At 40.9% G+C, this 18,856-nt stretch overlaps 2 protein-coding genes and 2 pseudogenes across 2 annotated transcripts in view; 1 reads left to right on the forward strand and 3 right to left on the reverse strand.

The window, feature by feature from the left end:
• LOC146477319 (von Willebrand factor A domain-containing protein 7-like) overlaps positions 1–18,856 on the reverse strand; it is a 166,008-nt gene that overhangs the window by 50,427 nt on the left and 96,725 nt on the right. The gene's annotated exons all lie outside the window — the stretch shown is intronic.
• On the forward strand, positions 843–12,673 carry LOC146477325 (tetratricopeptide repeat protein 28-like). Its single transcript, XM_085113515.1, has 3 exons — positions 843–864; positions 9,768–10,897; positions 11,310–12,673. Exon 2 carries the CDS (start codon positions 10,142–10,144, stop codon positions 10,883–10,885), a length of 744 nt encoding a protein of 247 aa, XP_084969641.1. The 5' UTR covers positions 843–864; positions 9,768–10,141; the 3' UTR covers positions 10,886–10,897; positions 11,310–12,673.
• On the reverse strand, positions 13,144–14,865 carry LOC146477326 (uncharacterized; annotated as a pseudogene).
• Positions 16,642–18,072, reverse strand: LOC146477327 (uncharacterized; annotated as a pseudogene).

An 18,856-nucleotide genomic window follows, 5' to 3' on the forward strand; every position in this document is an offset into this window, starting at 1 on the left:
ACATGCGTAAGAGGCTCCAGGACACCTTTTCACAAAATTCCATTTGGGGATTTCATTGATGACTGCCGCTTAAACGCTAGCCAAGCGTGTCTTCGCTAATTTTAGAAAGTGAATGATGGCGTGACGTTGTAAATTAGTATTTTAGGATCTTTTTAACAACTTTTTTATTTCATCAAAATTTTAGTCTTACTATTGTTAAAAAATTGTGCTTGAAAATAGCTCTGTAGTGCTTGGAAATAGTCGCTTTTTTTAATCGAAATGAATTTTAAATATTGAATTGTAAATAGGTTTTAATAGCTCTTTTTTCTACTTTTAACTTGTAAATATCAATTTTGCTTGGAATATTATAATAAAGAAAGATATTATAAAAAATAATAATAATAATAATAATAATAATAATAATAATAAAAACAATAATAATAATAATAATAATAATAATAATAATAATAATAATAATAATAATAATATTTCTTAGCAGGAGCTAATAAAAATTTAACACCATGGTTTAATTCTGTTTAACATTACTTTTAAGAACCAGTTCTGTTTGTGATTCCTTTTCCCAACGAGTTAATAAGTGAAGTATGTTGATAAATTCTCTAAATAGCCCAAGCGAAACCCTTTAACATGGATAACAATGGAATATTTCTCCAGTTTCCATTTCTGCTGCTGTACATGAACCTTGTCAAAGTGTATTTTCAACGTATGACGTTGTAACATTTGACAAACAAATTTCAGTTTCTTGGAGTGAAGAATGATTAAGTTCCGTGATTTTAAGGTTCACTTTTCAATGTGAGATTCGTCGAAGCAAATCACTGAAAACCCCTCACACTTAAGTGAATAGTTCAAAGACACCAAAGGTTTTAGGTAAGCACAACTTTAAAAGTCATGTTTTGTGTGTGAACTGAATGGTTCACGTAATTTAGCAGTTTTGAATTAAGCGAAAGAACATAAACAACCCAGTTATAGACAAACTCAGGTTAGTATCTTTTTAGCGGTAGGTGGATTTTTGAAGTCTTGTATTTCTGTTTTGTCTGACTGGTTACCGAATGGAGATGAAGCTCGATAAAAACGTGTTAAGTATTTTATAAATTGGCTAAACACGATGTTCTCCATGCATTTGTTACACCAAGAGTTGGGAGATTTTTTCTCTCAATTATTCCACGAGCGCGCGTTGGATATGAGATGATAGATAGCGAACGAGACTCTTTAAGCGCCGAGTTGGCTATAATCATTTCATATCCAACAAGCGCAAGTGGAATAATTGTTTTTTGAAAACACTCAAGAAAAATTGCTAGATATGATCTTTACGACAGTTTAAAGGGACACAGTCAGCGTTGTGACCGCGCTGACCTGGACACCAGTTTTGTCAGTTTGAAAAGCGTCTACCTCAACCTGAAACCAAAGGTAATCGTCGAATACATCTAAAAATCCGCTTCAATCTTCCCAGTGTTTTATTGGATTTTCAATCTTTTACTGAAAACCTGTTTCTGAGTATGCCTTTGCACATCCTATGATATTATTTTATCATATTTGGTTAAAAATAGTATGGATCGCGTCTCCAAAGGAACATGAAAAGAAGAGCTGGGAAACGTGAAGGCGCCGCGCGGAAGAAATCGCCTGTTTTGACTAAAATAACGAGAGAAATCGATAAAAAAAGATTGGAGAGCAAATGACCGTTATAAATATTTGGAAAAAACGCATTTTCTCAACCTGGCAAAAGGTTCGTGCGGAGGGAATGTTCGTAAACGATTCCAACTTCGCGTCATGGCTGCTTGTTTGGGAGCTCAGACGAAGAAAAGCTTCGGTACACAGTCGATTATCTCCTCGACAAAGACAACCTCTAGTAGAACCTTGTTTTCTACGGGTCGAGAAAGCCCTTTTGCAATGACATGGGTTTGTCTCCTAAATTTAGATAGTGGAGAAGTTGTAGAAACCGCGAAATTATAAAAGCTAATTACATGTGTTCTTTATTTCAACTGATTCTTCTACTTCAGAGGTATTCATTGACGTTTGGCTTTCCCTGGACAATTCCATCAGTGAATTCTCCATGGTATCAAGAAAACGAGTGTTCTAATATGACATTAGGTCTATAATCACTATTTTGACTGGCAAATACTTCGACTCGACAAGGTTTGTTTAAAGTTTCCAAAGGATGCGCTTCTCAACGCGAGACTTGTGATGAAGTGTGATATGCAAATCAGCTAAGAAATGGTATCTAATCCGTATGTGCACCAGCTGACTGTGTCCCTTTAATGGTCGCTATTTCTCGGGTAATGCCTCATATACCATGGCAGCTAAGCCAATCAAATCCCTTAAAATGCATGGCAGTTTTTAATAAAACAATATATATCTCAAAGGGTGTTTGCACGAGTGGAGAATATTTTCAAGAAAAATTGGATTTGTTCATGAAATGTTACCCAGGACTTTCAATTTTCATGCAACAAACCGAAACAAATCAATCGTGTTTTGATCTCAAGCGTCGGAATTATTTATCTTGTTAACTGTTTCTCGGAATAAAGATTAACTGACATGCTTCGGAGCAAGTCACACAGAATTCATCATCCGCAATACATTGTTAAGACACTTGAAGTTTCCGCGAAGTATAACTGTAGAACTATGTGGATTTGTATGTGGACTGTTTGGCGTACTTCACACGTTACAGATTAAAAAGGCAGTAAAACGCGGCTAGACAAACTTGACTTTATTCTTCTGATTACGGCTGAAGATGGCAATCTTACTAAGTTGCTCAAGTTGTTTTATCTAAAACTGTGCGCAAAAGGAAACTCGTTGAATTTTGTTTCCTGGGTTAAAAGTTTGATCAAGGAAACGTAATGTGAAAAAGAAACATTGCTGTCGTTTATTTGTCTAAAAGCTAATTGATGTACATTTACTGTAAATTAAACTCTGCCTTACCGAGAAACTCGCATGCAAATGATTGACGCTAATTCTACTGTTTGAGCAAAACGAAATGCCCGTTTAATAGGATACTGCAGCAATACTGAGTTTAAAAGAAGACAGGCAAACAGCTTGAATTTGTAGGATATTTTACAATGAGTCTTTAAGCTGTTGGCCGTGAGTTTAGATAAAACCTCGTAAGCAAACCAGCTTCATTTGAATCTGTCTTGAAATTATCTGGTCCGGCCGGGTTAAATGTCGTGTTCGTTTAGATATACACGATTTAGGTTTTGTTTTGCTGATTAGAACAAAATGGATTTGCGAACACGCCGTATATTCTGATACCAGGAATTCCGTGGCATGTATCTCTGCGTTTTACTACACCAGATCCAGCTTGGGGGACGCGTTGAGTTTCCAGGACTTGCATTATTAATTAAAAGTATATTTTCATTTATGACGTCGTAAAATGCGGTAAATATTTCGGCGATGGGATGGTCAGTTGCTTGTTAAAGCATTTTATAAGAAAAATTAAAAGTAACGCTGTTCGCAGTTTCGATGTTTCAAATATCATTATCAAGAATGAAGAAAACGTTTGATTTCGGGGTTGCTAAAAGAGTTGAGTTTGAATAAATGAAATCTCATTCGATGGCATTCATGCGTGCTTGATTCTTATTCAAATTAGTTAGCAGAATACCTTCGCACGAATCGAATCCGATTCTGGTCAACGAAAGGAAGGGAGAACATGACCTTGGGAAGGCTGTCGTTACTTTTGTCCATTGTGTCACTTTGTACATTGCCCGCTACACAATTGGGCAATCAACTTAGGAGGGTAAAGAAGGTTTAAGAACGTCATCACCTGAGATGACGAGAAAACTACGGAGAACACAAGGAAACAGTTACAAAGTCTTAGCCAGGGGGGGCCAGCAGCGAGGCCTGGAAACGAGTTTGGATGATCGCCCCAGTTAAGAAACTTGGCCGAGCGAGCCTAAGTACTGATTTTTTGATAAACAAACATGGCGGCGATTTTATGTGAAAGCGCGTCTGTGCGGATTCGCAAACAATTTGGCTATTTGACGTCCAAACATCACAGGAAGGTTTCGGTCGCTCTTTTACCTGAAGTTTGGTCATCAAGAGGGATCACGGATGCAAATTCTGCAGCGAAAAACGAAAATACTGTAACCAACGATTAGCAGACCCACATAGTTCAGAAGTTCACAGGGCTGTAGAAATTAACACTCACGAGAGGTAGTACGACTTCCTCCATTCCACTTTATCGTTACCTTCCCTATTTGTCCATTTAAGTACACAGTAGAATTTCCTCCCTTAACAGCAACTACCCACTGGGAGTCAACAAACTGTGGAGGTTCTGGTGATCTAATTTTGCTCTAGGCTTAAGATAAAATGTTACTATCATACTCTCAACAACAGATTTTTCTTTTCCAATCTCTTCTAAATGGTGAAAAGTTTAGAGGTTATGTTAGCAGCACTTTGCTCCTTAACTTTGCCAAGTGAGCCACAAATATTGACTTTTGAATTCAGTATGTATGCTTGGTAATAAATCTCATCATCTTAAAGAAAGAGGTGAAGTTATCTTTCATTATTTAAGATTTTGTCTGTCATTCTTCTGGGGTGAGAACTGGAACATTAAAGAGGCAGCGTGCTAAACAGCAATACTTCAGCCAGTCATTACACTGTGCAAGCGTGTGAAAATGTGCAGTAATTGCATAATTTTTAATATGCTAATTACACTTGACTATGTTACACAATATGTTAACCAAGTCAACAGTATTGCAATATGTTACAGTTCTTATGTATATTGTCATGTGCTGATGACATAATCATACTGCAGAGTAATGTGGTCAGCTGGGTTAATCCTTGAGTTGCTAGAAACACTTCAGTAATCAAGGGGTGATAATTTAGATTGTCTTCTTCGATTAATTAATGGCTGTTGCATACGTAGAGAAACCATGGTTGATTTGCCATCCCAGGATCTATTTGGTACTGTATCTCCCTTGCAGTTGGGTTTTAGGGTGTATTCCCAGTAGCCCCATTTTGGCACCCAACAATGGGGGTAAACCACCATACCGATACAGGTGGCCATGGACATCTGTATTAAAGGATGACAGGTAAGACAATAATATTTACATGTACCTTCCAAGGTTTCTGCACATGCATGTGGTTTCTGCAGGATCTCAGTGTATCAGTACATTGTTCACCCGGTGCTACTGAACTCAACTTCCCAATTTTTTGCACGAGAGAATAAGGACCTGAATAGATTTTTACGTAAGTTAATCTCCCCGTGCAGACGAGACAAACACCCTTGCAACCGCTCACGCAAACCTGGTAGGTCTATTCACATTAATGTTTAGCAATCTTCTTCTGAGATCTTTATAAGCTATCCTTTCCAGTTGCAAAATTTTCTTATCTAAAAAATTCTTAAGGACTCAAGCCGTTTTCCTTGTGTATGCATTTAAACCATTTGTGCATTAAAATTAAACTTACAGGAATAACTTCTCCACGCGACATTTAAACAGAGGGAGCATTCCATAAAATAAACATGCTGTTTCATTCGTAACGACGCTTTCAACAGTTAATACGCATAAAATGTGGGACAAATACTTTTAATAAGCTTACATTAAAGTTCCAAGCCGATCTTGAGAAATAAGCTTACATCCTGGGCTTTCGCGATGACAGTCGTGAAACACTGCGTGGCTTCTAGTTTCTTCAGAACTGAACAAGCATCGAAATTGACATCCACTATTTTGTCGACGTACAATATCTTCCTGAGACGACGAAAACCATAATCGTTCGCTACATTACAAATCATATTCTTCACTACATACACCTCCTGCTGGTAAAATCTCAGCTCAGCTGAGAACATGTCGCTCGCAATTCCAATGCTGACGGCTCTACGAACCTAAAACAAAGCTGGCACCTCATTCCAGCGGTCTTGATTAATCGTAGTGTTCAAACTTCGTACTACCGTAAAAAAACATGCTAACAGTAAATAAACAATAACTAAATACGACTGCGTTTTCCACCGTCGAGTCGCCACGGACAAAATGGCGTGAATCTCGCATGAATCCTTCGCATTTCGCGCATGCTCGTTACGGTTTTCGAATGATTGACAGATTTCTTTACTGGGGCGATCATCACTTTCCGAAAAGCGGCAAGATCAAAGGTAGCTGCCAGCCCCCCCTGGTCTTAGCTCCAAAATTGGTGTCACTCTGCAACCCGTTTTCAGTACTATGAACGTCTGCAACATTCTCAAGACTAGAGTCAAAACCGAAGATCGTTAACGAACAATGCGTGGTACATCATTACAAATGTGGTCTATGTGAGATGGACTATGTCGGTTTTACAAATCGACACCTGTATCAACGCATTAACGAACACACCAGCTCAAGAGATCTTCGATTGAGAAACACATGAAACAACATGGGGTCGAGAAATCAACCATCGCGGACAACTTGTCGGTCCTCAAAAAGTGCCGGAATAAATTTGAATGCCTTATTTATGAAATGTTGTTTATACAAGAGCTCAAACCATCGCTAAACTCGATTCGTGGGAAGGCATTCTGCTATTAACTTATTTGCATAAAAATCAAGCACGCAGGAATGCCATCGAATGAGATTTCATTTATTCAAACTCAACTCTTTTAGCAACCCCGACATCAAACGTTTTCTTCATTCTTGATAATGATGTTTGGAACATCGAAACTGCGGACAGCGTTACTTTTAATTTTTCTTAAATATTTCGGCGCCTGTTTTTTTCTTTTTTTCTCTCTCTCTCTATTTTTTTTTTTTTGATTTTTTTGGAGTTTTAATGTTGGCTTCATCTCAGAAAATAAATCCTAATAAACTGACTTCGCTGTCTTGGAATGAAAATATAGCCATTACCACGCTTTTGAATTTCCACTTTTCAATGAGAACTTTGTCGAGGCAAACACACTGATTAGTTTGTTTCGGCATTTAATACTGTGTCAAAACAAGAAAACGTTTGAGTGTAATTCAACACTTTAGAGAAGAACCAGTCAACCCTAAGTTTTCTTCTCCGTCCCGCATGGTTCGTGTTTGTAGTTAAATAATTTATTGACGTTCTATAAGGTGATAATTTATTTCAGTTTTTGTGAATAAAAAAATATTTACGTTCTTTTTTTGAAGCTCGCTTTTTAGTGTAAAATATGTCGCCAATCACTGCTGAACAGTGAGGGCTGTATAACTTAAGTAATCTAACAGATCGAGGAGAAAGATAACAACAAAGCGTTTAGATGGACAGAGGATGAATATCTCACCAAATTGTGCTAATTGATAGCTACGTAGTTTGCCTAATCGGAGAGGGAGAGGGGGATAGATAAAAAATGGGGAACTTTCCCCTTTTTTGTCCATTTATTTTTTCTCGCTCCCCCCCCCCCCCCTCCGTTCCCTAAATATTACGCCAGCTACGCAGGCTATGAAACTGGATGCCCTCTTGTTTCCAGAATTAGAAACTGTTCACACAAGCACAATTCGTAACAAAATTTTGCTAAAAAAATTCCCTTACTTTCATTTGGTTGACTAAAAGGAAATTTTTACCTCGTGAATTAAATAGGAAGAAACTAATATGGACTGCCGATTGATGAAGCTTGTATTAAAGTTTCTTGCCGAACGTAAGAATTCCACAAACGGACGTGACGCCACTCAAACGTGTTAGAAAGCGGGCATACACGATCCTTTCGTGCGAGGAATCCCAAGGTAGGATTAAAGGCTTACGTTTCCCACGCTGAACGCAAATATACGTATAACCAAAGACCAACACCCGTAAAAAACAAAAATCCAAGACTAATGGCGTTGGCTGAGAAATATGTTGCCTCAAGTAAAGTCATTTGAAGATATGCGAACCGCCGCGGAAACCTAGTTTCTTCTTCAGTGGAAGCCATTTAGTTCATAATTGCCTTTAAAATACTCAGTGTCTCTATGAAAAAAGAAAAAAGTGTTCAATTCACCTTTAACCATAATTTTGTCTTTTGTTACTTCTAATTTTGTAGGTATTATTATATCGCGTGACTGGCAATAGGCCTTTTGCAATAGTTGATCACGTGACCTACTTTTCTGAAACACAATGATTTGCCTATTTTTAGCCAACGATTTTATCAAAAATGGGAAGAGCGTATAAAAATAAACTGACATGCCAATTGTCAGGCTTATATCTTCTCAGGGGAAATGTGGCACAAAATCTTTTGCTTTCATTTTATTGGTCTAAAAATGTATATTCCAGCTAGGTTTGTCACCCTCGTTCTTTCTGTGTAGTTATATTATATACCAGCTCCTTTTTGTGCGATTAACTACGGAAAACGTGACTGGATGGCAAGCCTTTCTCGCTCCCATACAAAACCATACAATTTTTCCAACATTCAAATCGTCCTGAAATCTCAGTCTTATAGGTTATTGGTCTGAAAATTGGTGTTCTAGCTAACTGAAATTTATACGCTTTGATGAGTTGAAGAGAAAGAAGCTTATATGCAGATGAATTAATTGTTCTGTACCTTTTCTGTACTAAATGACACTAATCAAGTGGAATACTGCGGCAAGTTTTATAGAAGACCACGAATTTTCAAATAACTTATTGGTTTTAATGAAACCAGAAAAATAAAACCTCTCAAATTGCGCCTGTCGTTAATTTTTTTGTGGAATGTCCATAAATTGAATGTTTCTCAGGCTCACAAGAGTTTTTCTTTTCGTTACACCAATAAGAGATGTAGAGATACATTGAGATTTTTTCCTACCACAGTAATTTCTGATGTCAAGAATTCAGTGGCATCTTTCTGTGCATTTTCATAGCAGAGTAAGTCGTAGTAACGCCTCAGTCATTAATTCCAGCCAACGCCCTGAATGTCCATGTCATGCATTATTTTTATTTTATTGTCAATAATGTCGTACAAGGAGATGAGATGAAATTTTTCTCTGAATAAAGATATAGATCCGATCCGTGTTTTTTAAGTTGTATTTTCAATATAACATGCCTCGCCGAAGCAACTCCAACACAGTTCATCATCCGCAATGCATTGTAAAGACACTTGAAGTTTCAGGAAAGTACAACCATGAAGGCATGCTTTGTATCGGTAGACTCAAGTATACGGCTCGCTTCACAGTTTAAACAAGAAGGACAGGAAAAACGCTGCTAGACAAACTTGATGTTTTTCATCTTAGACCGAAGAAGGAAATTATTCAAATTATTTTTTCTAAAACTGTATGTAATACGAAACTCGTTGAATTTTGTTTCCTGGTTAAAAATACTGATCAAGGAAGTGTAATCCATGAAAAAAGAAAGAACATGTATTGACTAAAGATATGGTATACTCGGAGATTTCCAAAGAGCCATACACTACCATGAACGTAGCCTAGAAATCGCAAGGAAAGTAGGAGACGTCTCAACAGAAGGAGTGGCGTATGGTAATCTAGGCATTAGCTATGGTAAACTCGGAGATTTCCAAAAAGGCCATATACTAAAAATGGGAGACTAAGTCTTTATTGGCAATGTTTTTAATAACCTTGGAGTTGCCTTTTACTCAATTGGTTCTTTATGCCAATCTGTAGAATGTCATCTACATAGTATAAAGGCATTCAATGATGTAAGGCGCGATCTTGCGTTTAATGATGACTGGAAGGTGAGCTTGCACAATTTGAACCAAGACGTATATGTTAATTTACGGCGTTTGTTTTTAGTGCAAGGCAAGGTTGTAGAGGCTCTTTATCTGCTGAGCAGGGACTGACGTACACAGGCTCTGAATGATCTCATGGAGTTCAAGTATGCATCCAAAAACGCCCAAGCCGAATCTTGCACAGAAATAAAAACTATAACTGACATTTACAGTGACCTTCCTTCCAATACAGTTTTCATTGCTCTCTGGAACCAAGAAATAATTTTTTGGGTTTTACGGAGAGGAAAGGATGTACAGCTAAGAAGAAAACAGATCCCCGATGGCCAAGTTGATGTCGAGAGTTTCTTGGGTACCACACTGAAGGAAATTCATAAAGGAGCTTTTGTACCATACGAGGATCGTTCACTTGAAATAGAAAAATACGAAAATCTTTCAGATGCGAGATCTCCTCCCGGGAAGAAGGAAGATGAATCCTCCATTTACCGGAATAGTGCCTTGCGTTTACTATATGAGACCATCGTGAGTCCTATACAAGATTTGTTACTTGAAAATGAAATAATATTCGTTCCTGAGGGTCCATTGTGTTTGGCTCCTTTCGCTGCATTTATGGACTCAGATTTCAAGTACCTCTTCGAATCTTTCAGAATCCGCGTGATTCCATCGCTGACGAGTTTGAAATTGATCGCAGAATGTCCCGCTGATTGCCAGAGTGGGGTGCTGATCGTGGGTGATCCTTGGATCCAAGAGGTTAATTTTGAGTGGATGAAGTTACGGCAGCTGCCATTCGCACGAGAAGAAGCGTACATGATTGGGCGAATACTTCACACTTCGCCGCTGATTGGAGAGCATGCAACGAAGAACGAAGTATTGAAACGACTATCTTCGGTTGCTTTGGTGCACATTGCAGCACATGGAAGAATGGAAACAGGAGAAATTCTCTTAGCACCAAATCTTTCACCGGTATCACGGACTCATATCGAAGAAGACTTCATTTTAACAATGAAAGATGTATTGAATGTTCAGATGCGAGCGAGGTTGGTTGTGCTGAGTTACTGTCATAGTGCCCGTGGGGAGATTAAGGATGAGGGTGTGGTTGGCATCGCACGGGCATTTTTGGGTGCCGGTGCTCGCTCTGTTCTGGTGGCATTGTGGGCGATTGATGACGAGGCTACTTTGGAGTTCATGAAAAGATTCTATCAGCACTTGGTTAAAGGTGAAAGTGCCAGTGCAGCTCTGAACCATGCCATGAAATCCTTGAGATTTTCTGAGCACTTCAATGCACTGGTTTACTGGGCTCCGTTTGTACTCATTGGTGATGACGTCACATTAGAATTAAGCGGACAAGAGTAGTTGACCTCCTCAGTGAGTAGATTGATCAACGTTTGAAAAAAAAGAATTTACTACCTCTCATTAAAGTTATTTGCAGCTGATCTCCATAAACGTTTGAAATAACAGATGAGAGATCCCTTCCCCGCTATATGTTTGAAAGGTGTTGAAGTTGTTTTAGGAACTATGTTCTTTCTTCACAGAGGCCAAAAAAAAAAAAAAAAACAAAAGAAAACAAAAATAAGAAAAATACTCGGTCGCTACAACACTTTTGTGCATAATTATTTCACACATTTGCTGTTGTCCATAATATTTGTTTGAAATTTACAATATTATTTTACAAGGCTTCAAAGTGAAAAAAAATATATTAACTTTGTAGCCCTCTAAACAGTATTGTACATTTGTTGTTGTTACTCAAACTTGCCTTCCTGATGTTGTTGCGTTATAGCTGCTGAGCGCAGATCTGTGATAAATGAAGAAAAGACAACAGGACCATTTGTGACGGCTTTCATGATGAAGAAATCAACATGAGAAGAAAACGATGACAAGGAACTCGCACAAGAGACTGCAAATAGCTTTTTTTTAATTTTAATTTTGAGTATCATTTGATTAGTAGAATTAATTGTTTTCAGATAAGGAATACAGTGGACTCTCTATAAAATTGTGAATTATTTACCTGACAAAATTGTTAACATTTTTTTGCCGAGAAAAGTTTGTGATTTAAAACAATATTTTAGATTGAATATAATACTTTAGTCATTCTTTATTCTTCCTTGCTGCTTACTTAGAACATTAATAAGCAAACTGGTGAAGAAAGAGAAAATTTGTATCTAAAAAAATTCAATACAATAAGTGTGTAGATAAAATTCTTTCTTTACTACCAGCAAACATATGCCTCATTCTAAGGAACTGTTATTTTCTTTTCTCGATTTATTGGTGATCAACGACATTTATTTCAGAAATTATAACTACTAGAGGATAGGAATAGTAAGAAAAGAAGGAAAAAGCCCAAAAAAAAAAAAAGAAATAAATAAATAAAAGAAGAAGAAAAAAGGAAAAAATCTCAAAAGAAATCAAGCCAAAAAAATTAATATCCTAGATTTAAGCTGTAAGAATGAAATCTCAAACGTAAGAATTACTGTTTCCTTGTGCAATTGAAGCATTGTTTCTCTGTATTTGTTTTTAATAAACTAGGAATGCTGGAAATCACATAAGAATAGTAAAGAGAGCTTAGTGCTCAGAAACTTTCAATCACAATGTTTAATTAGAAATTTTTTCTGCTTAAAATTGAATGGTTTTTATGCCTGATCTCCGTTTTTTAAGATTTTTAAAGTGGTGAAATTACGATAACAAGTGGAGCGATGAATTATGATTTATAAGACTGCAGATGATGGTGAAACTTCTTCCAATACTAGACGCTCCAAGCTTTAGTTAGGTGTGTAATGTTAGTAGGTATCAACTGGCTGCTGGTTACCTAGACACAAAAAAGCATCCCTATCCATGCAGCTTAGTTTTAGTTTTTCAATGTTGGGGAGATTGGATTTTAGTCCTCGAATGCCAAATTGATAGGCAATCATATCAGTTTAACATAGTTTTCCTTTGAATAGTAAGGAGAAACTCGATTATCTGGATTCCTCGATTTTCCAGATTCTTATTCCGAGTTACTGAATTCTTGATAAATATTACCGAGTTAAGATTTCTAAAAACATGCACATGTAACTCGGTGCTAGATGGAAAGGCGCAGCCTCAGAAAGCCAAATAAGCCAGTTTCAACGGTAAATACCATGCTTTGTTTAGTTTTAGAATAAATAATAATTTGTGGCACGACTAGAAAGAGTAACATAGAACCTCAAGGCAACCATGTTTACTGCAATTAGTCTAACTTCTTGTCGTAAAACATTAAATATCTAAAATTAACGGCCCGTTAATGTCACTGTTCCCGAGGAACGTAGCACAACAGCGATATGCACTAAAGGTATGCCCGAAATACTTAACAAACAAAGATAACGACTCAAGATGGTGTTATTGAGGGGAACACTGCCTTGCGGTAGGTTAGTCAATGCGACTTCCGGTTTGCGTGACAAGACAACCTCACTTATCTCCCCAGCACTACGAGCTGAATTGTAGACAGCACGTGTTGGATCGGAAAAGAGTATTGGTTAGCAGGCGATAAACGAAAGCGAAGACGCGAACAAGCTTGGGGGAAGTCGCTGCGCAGACTTAACCGCCACAGATGCATGCAAGGCAATGCATCCCCCCAAGCAAAGGAAAAAGAAATAAGTTCAACTAGGAGCAAAACAACCCGAAACGGTCGCCATCTTGGGAGGAACTGAGTGCAAGACGGACTGCAGAGTTCTGATGTAAAGCTGGTAACAGTCGGAAGACCAGCGTCCAAGCACTTTTATAAGCCAGTCTGGCAAGCCAGCAGCGGCGGAAACCGATGCCGCTCCGATACGAAAGCTATGACCCTTGAGGCATTGGTAGGGAAGACCCGCAAAGCTTGCACTGTCTTGCAGTAGGTGGGAAACAACGTCCCGCGTGAGATAGCGTCCTGATTGGAAGTAGAAAAGTGGTCCTATTTCTGGCCTTGCTAAGAGAAAGTAATCCCGCATAGCCATGACTGCACAGATTGTAGAAGAGCTGCGAGCTACGATGAGGGACTGCCCATGCCTAAAGACGTCGGTTTTGGACGATTTTAGTTGAACTGTCATATATGCTGCGGACATGCCAGATTGGGCTGAAAGGTTATACAATCCGTTGAAAGGTCAAAATGAGGCCTAAACGTACGTACACCTAAGTAGGTAAACTCGCTACAGCAAAGAAAGGCAAAAAACGCTAAAGTAAAAGCGGCCCAAACCATAGAAAAATCCCGGGGACTTAACCACGCCTGGAAGACGGGGCGAATTGACGAAAGCATGCACAGGGTCACCGGCTGGTGACGGATTTTCTTCTCAATTCTTAAAACCTTACGCAAAAGAAGCTTACCCTTAAGAGGGTCATTATACCAGGCGGTAACGTGTAGATTGCGAACCGCAGCTAAATAAAGTTTTATGGTGCTATGACGGACTGACCTAGCTAGATAGGATGTGAAATAAACAGGTGTCCCTTCAGGGGCTGGAAGCACGTGCCCAGTTGGACTTATAAGACGGTTCATTAGACAAAAATTTAAGAAACGCTTTTCGCCGCAGTTGTAGGTTCTGTTCGTGCTCTTGGCAAGGCCCCAGCTGGCGTAAGTCAGGACCTCGTCCCTCAAAGGGTCATTAATGAAGGCGGGATGGTACAAGGACTCCTTTCGGCGGTGGGGGCGAGGGCCTGGAAACGCTGCATCTGAAAGCGGGAGAGCGCGTCAGCAATCTCATTTGAGACCCCTGGGACATGGCGTGCACGCACCAAAACATTGTGTTTCATGGAAATTGGAACTAAGAACCTGACCAAATCCATGATACGGGAAGCCTGGGAATGCCCAGAATTGATAATAGATACCACCGATTCATTGTTGCACCAAAACTGAAGGCGTTTGCCCACGAACGAGGGGTGCCATATAGCACAGGCGACGATAATAGGGAACAACTCTTGCCACTCCATACTAATGCCCTGCCCCTTGTTTAAGCGCAGCTGGGGTGGCCAGCGGCCCTGAAACCACTTTCCCTGGAAAAAACCGCCAAAACCTATTGTGCTGGCTGCGTCGGTGTAGAGCTCCACTGAAAAAAGGAACACCCGTTCCATTTCGTTAGGAAAACCTTCCACATATCGAGGTCCTTGAAAAACTCCGTATAAAGCCTGATGTGATGGAAACGACTGGTGACCCCCCTAGTCAGATTGATAGCGCGCTGAAGGAAGGTCCTGCCCGGGACCACCACCTTACACGCGAACTGGAGGGTACCAATGAGTGATTGAAGCTCCACTGGGCGTTTTTGGAAGGAGGATAGGAGCTCGTTTATCCTGGTGAGTTTGTCCTGGGGCAGGTGGGCCTCTATGCGTACGCTGTCTGAGACAATTTCCATGAATTCAATTACCTGGGAGAGTCGTATGGTTTTAGACGCCACCACAGGGGCCTGAAAACCCGTTATAGGGTACTAAAGCTAGAAAGGCAGGACAGTTTTGAATGTTCCGCAATAAAGAAGTCATCTAGGATATGAATAACATGCTGGAGACCGTAGTTGTTTTTAAGTATCCATTTAAGCCTGTCGGAAAGATGATTAAAGAGGAATGGCGCACTGCGGAGACCAAAGGGAAGGAACGTATCGACGTAGTACTGGGATTGCCAGAAGATACCCAGCAAGCTCCAGTCGTTTGGATGAATTGGTATCAAGCGAAAAGCCGATTTGAGGTCGGTCTTGGCCATGAAGGCACCCCTCCTCAGGAACTGAAGGATACTGATGGCGTCGTCGACCCGGACATAACTCAGGGAAAAGGGGTTGTTCGGAATATAGTCATTGATGCTGGTCCCTTGGGGATAGGAGAGGTGGTAGATTGTGCGCCATTCATTTGAGTGCTTTTTGGGGACCACACCCACAAGGTGGCATTGAAAGTTAGGCAGGGGCGGTGAGGGGTAGGAGCTCGCAATCCTGCCAAGGATAACCTCTTTACGCAAATTCGAGGTAACTACATTAGGGTGCTGGGCAGCAGAGATTAGATTAGGGGAAACCCGGTGTGCACGAGGGCCAGAATAACCAACGTGTGCGCTCTCCCTAAGCATGCTAAGCAGATTAGGCCTGGGGCAAACGTCGAATCTTAGTCGAACTTAATTCGTCGAACGTATTAATTTTGAAATAGGCGCATGAATGGTGCGACGTTTGCCGCAATTAAGTTCGACTCAAATTAATTGGTTCGACTCCAGCATAAGTTCGACTTGCCAAGTCAGATAATGCGACAGTGGTTCGGCGTTACAGCAAACGCCGTTCTAAACACGCGCTGAACTCAATTCATAAATTATGCAAATTACAATTTTTCGTGTTTCATGAACACAAAATATTATTGATTGAAATGCGAGTTGCCTATTTGCAATAAATGCTCAGTGTTTGAGTCTTCTCTTTCTATTTTTCGCAATTAATTGCCAAAGAAAAGCCCGACGAGCACTGTATTTCGGCATTTCGCTTGCAAGTCCTGGCAATAACTTGCCGCGCATCGAGTGAATAGGGACCTTACAAATGCAAGACGGTGACGCCAACGAAAACGTCATTTGAAAGTATAACTTTATTTCATTTGTGCTACTTCCATTTATTTTAACTCATTCAACTTGTACACAAACGACAAACTACCCAGGAACCAAATTGGTAGGAGTACCATTCAAGTTAAGGAAGAGAATTAAAAATTCAATCCCGTGGGTTCACGTTCTCCACAAAACCTTGAATTTGATCATTTCACGTTGTTGTTTTGCAGAGGACGACCAAGAAATGTACGAAATGTAAACGCACGTGCAGAGCGATTGTTTTTGCTCATTAATAAGCCTTTTGTGTTTTGGCGTTGTCGTCGTCGTCGCGGTGGTGTTTTTGTAAGATCCCTAATAGCACAGGGACACGTGCTTATTCCTGTGTTTCACGAAGTGCAACTCGTGAATTAGGGTCCACGCAGGTTCGACGTTTGCTACCACACTGGAATTAAGTCGACTCTTTGCCGAACCTATTTTTAATAAATTCGACGCGACGTAGATCCGACGTTTGCCCTAGGCCTTAGAAACAAACGTTTTATCAGGGTGATTAGCTAATTCTAACTCTAAGCGGTAAATGTCAATGGGTGAAAATACTTTCGGCGTCACATGGCGCCGTAGCTGCTCCACTTTACTTTTTGCCGCGCTCACTGGATGAAGAAGATTTGGGGGCACCGGGGCTTGTGGACAACTGGTGTTGATAGGTTGGGGCAGCGTGGCTACTGGAATAGCAGCGACGGCACACGTGCGGGTAGTTGCAGTTGCGGCGGCGAAAGACGGGGGACTTGTTAAAGTCAAAGCAGACAGTCTGGGTTCGGCGAGGCTTTCTGTTGTGGTCAGCGGAAGGACAGTCATCTTGAATGTGGTATGGACTCGAGCAAACACTGCAATGGGATTTGGCAAGGCCCGAAAAAGTCACAGTCCACAGTTCTAGGTCTACCTTGTCCCAGCTAATGGTCAAATCATAGGCCGCACGGCGACGGAACTATTGGTCGTACGAAAGCCACGCCATACCTTGCAATTTAGTGACGGCCCGACTAATAATTTGCTGGTACTTTATGAGTTCAAGGGCTCTTCGCGGGTAGGCTGTCACAAGCACTAGCATGTAGGTCGTCAAGGCATCAAGCCATTTCTGGAAAGTAGCCATGACGGGTTTCTGCTTCCGAACCATAGTTACCGAGGAGCCCAGGGAGCCTAGGGCCGAGTCGCCTAACCGTAACTGAAGTTCGGGGGGTCTGGGACGGATATAAATTGTCCGGCAACAACAACGCAAGGTCAACGTACTCACCGTGGAGTATTTTGTCCTCCAAATGGTGGTCCGCTGGCCTTGTCAGACCCAAAGGCGAGGCCATGCCAGGAGCACGGGAACGTTGGTCGAGTGGAGGCGAAACGTGGCCATTTTCAGGCTCGCGGAAGGCCACCAAAGCGTTGCTCACGGACTCAGTGACGATCGCTTCGATGGCGGTTCGCTGTGGCGAACTGAAGGACTGTTGTGCAGGAGTAACAGGTTCTTCTGGGTCATCCTGCCCGAACATATCTTCAATCGAATAGGATGAGACGTTGTCCGATAGGGCGCTGTGCCCTTGTTCTGGGACGTGTTCAAGAGTCTCTACGCTCGGTTCTGGATGGACGAGAATTTGCCCGGGGCTCCGGCGACTTACAGCAAGGCGAGGCGCTCTTCGCTGGCGAGATTTTCCTGTCTTTCTCCGCGCTGTTAGATTTCGACTACGGACAGAGCCGGTGGTCCCCGACAGGGCTGTCTTGAGACGGGCGAGGAGCTGCCCTTTGGAGCCAGATATTGGGAGGTTCAGGGCTTGAAGGCGAAGCTGCAGAACCTCGCTTGAAAGGACTGAAAGATGTTCGCGTTGGGCGGATGAGCGATTGGTGGTCGAAGCAACGCGAGGACGAACCATGGTAAAAAACGTTTGACAAATTGATAGCAAATAGTGAATACACTGCACAACAGAACTGCAAATTGAACCTTGAACAGTTTGCTTGGGCTTTCATAGCTAGACAGTGTCTGCTTACTTAGCCAGTAGTTTAAGCTGTACTATACAGCAGCTTGGCTTTACACATGCTCCGTAAAAACTAAAATCTTACTTTACTCTTTCATCGGCAATAATAACGGCGGTGCCACGCAAGAATCGCGGGTGGCATAGATTGTATATTTTCTGCATTAGTTACATTCTAATCAGTGGACTATCGCCTCAGATTGCCTCTAATGATCTAAATAATATCTCAAACACCGCACCGCATCCACACCGCAATTCTCTTCAACATTACTGAAAGCAAAGAACAAGGCAACAGAGATACCTGCCTCGATGAAATTGGCCAAATTGTCCAAACTCGTGCAATATTGGTCTTTGGCTTCTCTACTCTTGCTATCGGGTGACATTTGCCCTAATCCAGGATGGGCATACCCAGTACTGAACTCTCCAGGCCTCAAAATTGCTCATCTGAACATCCGAAGTTTGCCCAAACATCTCGATGAATTCGCTATCCTCATGGCGGACAATCCGTTTGACGTGATGTGTCTCAGCGAAACCTGGCTAAATTCCTCCTGGTCAGATAATGAGCTCCGTATTGATGGTTATAACATCATAAGAAGAGATCGTGACGACTCGCAAAGGGGTGGCGGCACTGCCATATATTACAGCAAGAAATTCATGGCTAGGCAACGATCCGATCTTTCTACTCCAGACATTGAAGCTATTTGGCTGGAGCTAACTCTCCCGAACCGCAAGAAAACCCTCATATGCTCGCTATACAATCTACCTAACGCTGATTTTGATGCGTTTAAAGCAAGCTTGGACAACATTCTGGATCAATCAGCTAGTGAAGGAATC

Source organism: Pavona decussata, unplaced genomic scaffold, assembly GCF_977016875.1.
Source record: "Pavona decussata unplaced genomic scaffold, jaPavDecu1.1 SCAFFOLD_71, whole genome shotgun sequence".
In the NCBI taxonomy this organism is placed as follows: domain Eukaryota; kingdom Metazoa; phylum Cnidaria; class Anthozoa; order Scleractinia; family Agariciidae; genus Pavona; species Pavona decussata.

Coding starts and splice junctions, on each gene's coding strand:
- LOC146477325 (XM_085113515.1), top strand. CDS start 10,142: ATGGACTCAGATTTCAAGTACCTCTTCGAATCTTTCAGAATCCGCGTG.